Here is an 8,979-nt window from a genome sequence, read left to right on the forward strand (position 1 = left end):
CCAAGACCGCTCCCCTAAATTCTCAGATTGCATCTCTGTTGGCACCTGCACTCCTGGGTGCCCCAACACCCAAAGCAAACACTGCACTGAGTGACTTAACTGTGGGCCCGGTACTGGAGTCACCTCTTCTTTGCAGGATTCAGGATGGTGATATCCATTCAACCAGCTTCTGAGATATTGGTACATCAAGTTAAGCTGGTATCCCCAGTACCACCATCTCCTCTCCAAATGCAGGCCACTCCCAATAGAATGGCTTTTGCGATACGCTTCCTCCTTTTCTTTCTCATCTCCCACCCATTCACTTTCCCCTTCTTGGGTAGCACAATTGGAGTCAGAAAGGGATTCTAGAGAAGATTTCATGAGGTTAGTCACCCATAGGCTTACAGCCCTATTGGTAGCCCCTCTCCTCCATCCCTCAGTGTTCCAACTAGCGCAGCCTTGGGTCCTAGAAAGGCAGCAGGAGGAAAATGAGGAAGAGCATCAAATACCAAGGAGAAGAACACCTACTCCCCTATGTGACTTTGCTCCCCAGGTAAGGCAATAAACCCCTCTACATCTGCCTCAGTGGATGACTTCACAGTGTTCCAGAACCTCATTAGGCACAAAGCAGAGACCCAGGATTTTTTCTAGATAGATAGATATGTAGGTCAGGCAAAACCACACACTTTTTTGTATATCTTACACCCTTCCACACACGGCAGGGTCCCCATGCCAAAAAACTTGTGGCATGCAACAGCATCCATCCGAGCCTGGTTGCTGGCTAGATGACATTCATTGAAGGAAGCTGTTCAGCTGAAATTCAGAACATTGTGCTCCAAAGCAGGAAAGCATCAATCCAACCAATTTATAAAGCTAAGTAGAAGAGGTTTCCTATTTGTACATCTCAGCACCAGCTGTCTCCCTTGACAGCACCCATTTCAGCAATATTGGAATGCTTATTGGCCCTGAAACTATACAGGTTCATCTAGCAGAAATGTCTGCACATCACCCTTCAATCCAAGGGTTACACTATGTTTTACCTCCACTAGTAAGGTTCTTTAAGGACCCCATTCATGTTTTTTCTCCCCATTTGGGAGATCCCTCGCTCTAGGGACTTCAATATAGTTGATGGATGTCTCTCCCCCCGCCCACACACACACACACAAAAACTTTGAACTCTTAGTAATATGTGTCTGTTTCACTTATCTATGAAGACAGTCTTTTAGTGGCCATTACATCAGGTTAAAGAGTAGGTGAAATTCAGGCCCTCGTGGTAGGTATCCCTTACAGTATTTCATAAGAACAAGGTTTCTCTCCATCCTCATCCCAAGTTCCTGCCCAAGAATATTTCAGAATTCTATGTAAACCCACATACTTGTCTCCCAGTTTTCTTCCCCAAGCCTCATTCAATGTTAGGGGAAACTACACTTCTGGCACTTGGTATAGTAAGGTCATTGTCTTTTTACAGTGACAGGAAAAAATTATTCAGGAATGCACCTAGACTGTTTGTGGCCTTTGTAGAGAGGCTTATGAGTCAGACCAGTGATGGGCAACCTGCGGGAGGTGGCAGCCAGCACGTCCCTGTGGCTCACAATGCTTCCCGCAGCTCCCATTGGCTGGGAACGGCGAACCGCGGCCACTGGGAGCTGCGGGCAGCCGTGCCTGTGGATGGTCAATGTAAACAAGCTGTCTTGCGGCCCGCGAGCAGATTACCCTGATGGGCCGCAGGTTGCCCACCACTGAGTCAGACAGTATCCTCTGAGATTATCTATGTGGGGTCCCCAGCTGTATAAGGGCACATCATGAATTAGCCAGGTTAGATCCACCTAGCCAAGCAGCCTCTGCTGCCTTTTTGAAGAATGTCCCTGTTTCTGAAATCTATAGCCTAGCAACATGGAGCATAGTCCACACTTTTACAAGACATTGTTCTTTAATAGAGGTTTCCAGATCAGATGCCCACTTTGTTTGGGCTGTCCTGCAGTCACGGTTGAAGTAGGACTCCTACTACCTACCTCCAAGCAAACAGATACCTGCTTGTTAGTCACCAAGAATGGACAATCGCTTGAAGAAAGAACGATTACTTTCCTGACAGTGACTGTGGTTCTTTGAGACATGTTGTCCACTTAAATTCCATGACTCACCCTCCTTCCCCACTACTTATGGATTTGTACTCCTCTGGGATTCTGTATGGGTGGAGAAACTCAGGGGCTGGGCCTGCTCTGCTTTATGCCCTCGGTTGTGGGGGAGGAATAGGGCTTGAGCCATACAGGATGCAGGCCTGGCCCCAGTGGATGCTGCTAGCCAAGATCCCAATCTTGTGCATATAGGGCTCATTTGCACCAAGAGTGGAATCCATGCGTACAACACACCTTGAAGAAGCACAGTTACTGTAGGTAACCATTCTTTTTTAAACTTGCAAAAATAACTTGATATATTTATAGAAAGAGGCTAGAGGCTAATGACTAATTTTTTTCTGTCACTGGTCTGCTGGGTTACCTTGGGCAAGTGACTTCACCTCTGTTTCCAATTTTCTTCATCTGTAAAATGGTGATAATATTTGCCTCCTGTGTAAAGTGCTTTTGAGATCTAGTGAAAAATGATAAGAGCTAGGTGGTATTATTATTATTATTTTTTGCAACAGTCTATTAATATATCTTGACCATCATCGGAATTGCCTTCTTGATACAAATTCCAGGGTTGCAGTACTGTGAAGAAACAGTGAGAACTGCAAAAGCTTCTTGAGTTATTCCACTTCCTCAAAAATGTAAGGGGGAGGGGGGGATTTATGCTGGCTTTTGTTGCTTCCCAGTTTGCAAAATCTAACTTGGAGAAGCTAGGCCTCAACCTTTAATAAAAAAGGTACATAACCAACTTTTATGAATCACAAGTTAAATTGTATTTGTAATCTTTAGAAATTTCTTTTGACGTCTAAATATTTTAAATACACCTCTACCTCAATATAACGCTGTCCTCGGGAGCCAAAATATCTTACCGCGTTATAGGTGAAACCGCGTTATATTGAACTTGCTTTGATCCACCGGAGTGCGCAGCCCCGCCCCTCCGGAGCACTGCTTTACCGCGTTATATCCGAATTCATGTTATATCGAGTCGCGTTATATCGAGGTAGCTGTGTAGCTATTTTTTTTTTTAAAGCACTTGCAACAATGTTTACTTTCTGATTTTCAATACAAACAACTGAAATCTTCATGATTCTGATTTTATATATATATATATTTAATTCTCTCCTAGCAATATGCCACCAAATGGGACCTCTCATTGATGAAAAGCTGGAAGATATTGACAGGTAAGAAAGTACATATATATGCTGATACTGATTATTAAGGCTCAGACTCCTTAGAAATAATAGCAAAAGTACCAATTGTTTACATTATGGCTTGCTATCAATAATTTCAGTATAATATGTGCCAGAGAAAGTACATGTAGTTAATAAAGTCCTGCTCCATGATTATGGCTCCTGGGCAATATGGTAATATAAATAATAGCGGTGTCCCTCATGGGAAGATGACTGAGGGGATTTTCTCTCAAAGGAGTGCTAGTACTTTTAGTGTGAATGATTTCTTTTGCTAACTTTAGAATGCTGAAATATTGTATCTCCTGCCTATACTCAGGAGTAACTAATTAAAATGTCTTGCTTGTCTACTTGAAGAATTAATATTTCTGACTACTAGTCAGAGTTATAACACTTGATCAGTGTGTCTAGGCATCACTTCCCATGCAGTAAGAGTAGTTTGCTATGGTACCTCATCATGTACAGATCGACTGTATTACCCAGTTCAGTATAAATAGCTAAAATGTACAGTAAGCCATATGATGATATATGAAGATATTGCTATAAAAGGGAACTTCAATTTACATTAAAATATTATTAATTATTCCAGGAAACATTCAGAACTTTCAGAGCTCAATGTTAAGGTCATGGAGGCTCTTTCATTATATAACAAGTTGATGAACGAAGATCCAATGTATTCCATGTATGCAAAACTACCAAATCAACATTATTATATGCAGTCTTCTGGTGTTTCTGGCTCTCAGGTATATATTTGATTTTAAAGACCTGGAAGATATTGAATATTTATTGAGCTGATTATGGCTAAGTTGCCTTGTAAGTTATCAGTGATGCACTACGACTAATCATTGTACAAAGTTAGCCACTATGAGAAAAAATGGTCTTACAGCAGTAAAATGAATATACAGTAACTTTTTAAAGCAGCAGATCACAGAAACTTGGAAGCCTTATTGTCTGAGTGTATATTCTATGCAAGCAAGTGACCCTTATCTATTTTCTTTGGTACCCTCTATGGACAGAATCTGCAGCCTCTCCCTTATTTCCCTAGTTACCTTTAGACCAGTTAACTTAATCTCATCTTTTTTTCCTGAGGTGAGGATGTTTTGTTGTCTCCAGAACTAAACTGTACTACGTTCCCAGCATTAGCAGTCAAATACAAATTATAGTTGTATTTAAACAAAACACTGTTTATGTAAGAGACAACACAAAAATAAAGAGAACCTTTAAACTTGTTCATATTCAGTTGCAGGCTTTGAAAAGATTTTCTAGGACAGATTCTGACTTAATTTAGCTCTGTTTTGTTTATTTCAATTTATAAAATTTACAAAAAAAAGTGCTTATCCTGTGCCCCTGGTGCCAGTGTGAAAATAAAATGAACAAAAGGAAAGCCAGCAGTTCCTTCAGACCAAGCCAAAAAATAACCAGCCACAGTAAAGTTTAAGTTCAACCATATGTTCTTTCCATCACAAACAACCTCTTCTATTATCTTCCTTGCCCAAAACCCTGTGTAGGAGTTGCTCTTAAATTACAGAATTACATGGGTAGTACACTTAAGGTACATCTGCATGCTTCTTGGCAGTAGCATGTAGAGGCCGTAGCCACCCAGCATGGCTATAAATAGCAGTGTAGATGGTGAGGTACGGCTTAGGTGAGTAGAGTAAAGATACACCTGAAGGGCATCTGTATGTATGCAAGTACATACCCCATGTGCTCTCGACATGCCCAAGTTGTGCTTCCTTCTTTACACCACTAAAAATAGCGGTTTATAGTGTTCTGCTCCTGGAGTAGGAAAAGTCTCTGGCAGCAAGGGAAGTCTCAGGTGAGGGGAGGCAGCGGGGAAGCAGAGGGGAATGCTCTGCCAGCACCCTGATGCTGGAGCCCTTCCTCTCCTCAAGGGAAAGATTCTGTCAGCATGAAAAGACTCTGGCAGCTCCCAACTGCTGAAGCCTTTCCTCATCGCAGTGAAAGGCTCCGGTAGCAGGGAGCAGGTGAAGCTTTTCCCCGCTCTCTCCCCCCCACCAGAGCTTTTCACCCACACATGAAACTACACACTGCAGTGTGGACACAGCCTGCTTTTTGCTGTGGCCTGTAGCTACATGTACACTACATGCCACCTTATATGTCAACACCAGTTCATCATTCAGTTTTTTGGTTCTCAAATGTAGAAGGCTCTATTCATTCTCCTAACTTAACAGTCTTGTAGCTCTTTTAGTTCATACTTCCATTCAGTTCATATACTATGGAGATTTCTAAAGTCCTTATAAACATGTTAGCCATTGTAATTCTTCTAATACACAATTACCATTTTATTTTCTAGTTTATGAAAATATCAGAGGTGTCAAGTATTTCAAGCTGTGAAATGTCTTAATTGCCTTTTATGTATTTGGTCACTTCTAAGGACTTTCCTAAACATCAGAGAGAAGGGTTGGTTCATTTTTTTAATGAAGTCCAAAAATATGAGCCAGCTAATGAACTTCTGTATTTCCCACCACTGTGGTTTTGGGTAAACATTACTGGCAGAATTGGTTCTTTTACTTTCATAATTAAACCCATCCATTTATCTGTGATGTCTTCTGACAACTGCCTTTTCTTTGCATAATGACATCGGAACAAATCATTAGAAATCCTGAGTCTCTGCACCTACACGTAATCAGGTTCAGCAGACACCCATAGCAAATGATTTAGCTGCCTTACAAACAGGCATATATCTAACCTCAGAAGAAATACAAGCCTTTTGGGATGGAGAGGAGTCACTATAAAGGCCTAAAGAAGCTAGGAAAACGCCTTCCTTCATTCCCGGAATGAGGAGTTCTTATACTCTTTCATTGTGTGGTCTGTGTCAATAGAGTGAGTGCCTCAGATTCATAGATCTTAAGACCATTATAGTCAACTACCCTGATCTTGTACATAACACAGACTATAGAGTTTCACCTAGTTATCCCTGCAGTAGCCCCAATAATTTGTTAGAACTAAAACGTGTTTTTTTAGAAACTCATCTAGTCTTGATATAAGGACATCAAGAGATGGAGAACCTAATATTTGGTAAACTGGTCTGTTGGCTAATTCTACTCAGTAAAGTTATGCCTTATTTCAGACCACCTCCCCTCCCATTCACATAACATCCCAATGACAGACTCAGCAATTACTTACATGAAAATGTTAGCTAAAAATAAGAAAATATTACCTTTGAATTTTCATTTAGCAGCTGCATACAAAGGAAAGCCAGCACCATATTGCTAGACCACAATTGCCCTACACTGACAGTTCTCTGATAAACAGTTGAAATTTTTAACTTTTATTCAGAAGGAAAAAACTACAGTAATGTTTTGAATTACCACAATTAAACATATATATATTTTTAAATTTAATGACTGACTCCTATTTGGTATGTAGTGTCTCAAATAAATTCCTGGAGTACTGGAGTCTTTTTCCTTTTGAGAAAGAGCAGATTTATGGTACAATCATAATACTCTCCACTGTTTATTAGAACATTATGGCACAGTGCAAATTAGTCAAGTTGCTTTTAAATACACAGCTTTTTGTGGGCAAAGGCTTGAGAGACTTTTCTTTAGATTCTGAACTTAGCAATTAACTAAGTAGCAATAATATGTTCCTGTATTTTATCTATGACCATCTTTTGTTTATTTTTTTAAGGTTTACCCAGGGCAGCCTCAAAGTAGTACATATTTGGTGGCAGGGAGTGCGCAAATGGGCCATATTCAAGGCTATAATCTTCCCCAAGAGCAACTTCCTTCTCTCAACCAAGGCACGGTTCCTCAATCGGCAAGCTCAGGACTGCCTAGTCAGCCAGCTCAGACATCTTATGCTAAGTAATTTTAATATTTACCTATTCTAAATAAACTTAAATTTCATTCTGAATAACTAGGACTGACTTTTAAGGGGAAATTTGTTTTTGGACAACCTTTACTTTAGTCATAATTGATGTTTAGATAACAAAAGTATTTTTAGCAATTGTATGAACTTTGTACACAAAACAATGTTGTACACAAGAACAATGTGAAGAAACCATGGGCATGGCTGGGTTCCAAATAACCATGTTCACTGAATATATACAACACGCAAGGCAGCTTCATGCACATGTACTGCTGCTCTGACTGGTTTCTAGTACGTTCTAAAACACGAAGTATGGTGAGTGCCATTAGGGATGATTGCCCTTCCTTTGCTTCAGACACCTCACCATGTTGGCAGGTACTGATCAAATTGGAAAAGGGTTAAGTAGATTTTGCAGACTCAGCGAGGCTTGTACATTTACCCAGATACAAGGGGATTGGGAGTGGGTCTCTGTAGAGGAAGTATCTAGGGAGCAGCCTATACAGGGTCAAAAGTTTGAGCTGGACTTAAATTAACCTCAAGAAAAGGATGAATTTTTGGTTTTCTGCAGTAACGTTGTTTTAAAGTAGGTTGGGAAAGATGTCTGCTGTGAATTATTTTAAAGTATTCATTTTTCCGTACTTAAATTACTTATTATTAGAAGATGTGATGTGACAAATATACATGTTAGTAAAGCTTGTGCATTCTTTGCATAATGTGTATTACCAGTTATAATATGTAACTTTTTGTTAACAGAATAGAAATAGGACTTGAGTCGTGTGTTATATACAATAGAAATAAATAAAATAAATAAAAGCATAGATTTATAATCCAGAGTTAAATTTATGAATATGAAGCTTGGGAGGGAGGGGGGACATCGTCAAGATTTTCTTTGAAATTGAGCCCAGGAGAGGTGCTTTTCATGCACATATAATAAATCTAAAAAAACTTGCATTAATTTTGCTGTCCTATTGACTTGTTTCTTACCTTCTTTCTTATACAACTTTTCATTTCCCTTTCTCTCAGTGCAATGGTCAGCTCTGTTCCTGGAAGCACATATTCCAACCAGGCTTCAATGTACAGTCCACCTCCTGCTGCTGTTGATGTTGCTGCTTACCAGAATGCTGGAACTAATGTGTCCCAGGTGCCAAACTATAACTTAGCATCTTCATCTCTGCCTCCACCAGCAGGCAGTCAACAACCGCCGCCGCCACAACCACATACTTACTCCCAGAAGGCACTACTATAGGACCCAGGACTTCTGATTCCTAATCTTCTCTAACCTCTGCTAAATGCAGTTGACAATGTTATAAGCTTCTTCTTTTAATCTCTTAAACATTGTTTATCCTCAGTTTAATAGGAATCTACCCTGGTGAACAGGTTCAATGATTCAATTTGCACTGACTTTTTAGGATTTTTTTTAATTTTGCAGCGGAACAAAAATATTTAGGACACTTAATTCCTTTTAAAAGGCCTAAAATTGGTACAAGATTATTTATGTCTGGTAAAATTGGCTAATCTGTGAAAACTCAACTTGCAAACTTTTGTGGCATAAATGTTATGTAGATAATAGTGTGTGATTGCAATAGTGGCCATTTGAAATAGCTATGGTGATCATGTGAATATATTTAACACCCTGTTAAAATATTTTACATTACTATTTTATTTTAATCATGAACAGATGACCATGTTTCATAGTTGTACCTCGTTTTGTAAAGGATTTGATATCCTTTTGCAATGCAGGAAAAGGCTTAAATCTGCATATCATGGTTCATATTTACATGCTAAGGTCTATGTTAATTTCCAGACTTAACTACGTGTAGGTTTTATTCATTGTGAATTGAACTTAAGTATATCATGAC

General features: G+C 39.7%; 1 protein-coding gene across 1 annotated transcript in view; it reads left to right on the forward strand.

Annotated features, from left to right (window-relative positions):
• The window catches only part of STAM (signal transducing adaptor molecule), a 64,777-nt gene extending 56,411 nt beyond the window's left edge, over window positions 1–8,366 (forward strand). The window contains exons 11-14 of the mRNA XM_065399193.1: window positions 3,229–3,283; window positions 3,879–4,032; window positions 6,941–7,116; window positions 8,144–8,366. Coding sequence (XP_065255265.1) covers window positions 3,229–3,283; window positions 3,879–4,032; window positions 6,941–7,116; window positions 8,144–8,366 — 608 coding nt within the window. The remainder of the gene's footprint in view (window positions 1–3,228; window positions 3,284–3,878; window positions 4,033–6,940; window positions 7,117–8,143) is intronic.
• The last annotated feature ends 613 nt before the right edge of the window (window positions 8,367–8,979 follow it).

This window comes from Emys orbicularis, chromosome 2, assembly GCF_028017835.1.
Source record: "Emys orbicularis isolate rEmyOrb1 chromosome 2, rEmyOrb1.hap1, whole genome shotgun sequence".
Classification (NCBI taxonomy): domain Eukaryota; kingdom Metazoa; phylum Chordata; order Testudines; family Emydidae; genus Emys; species Emys orbicularis.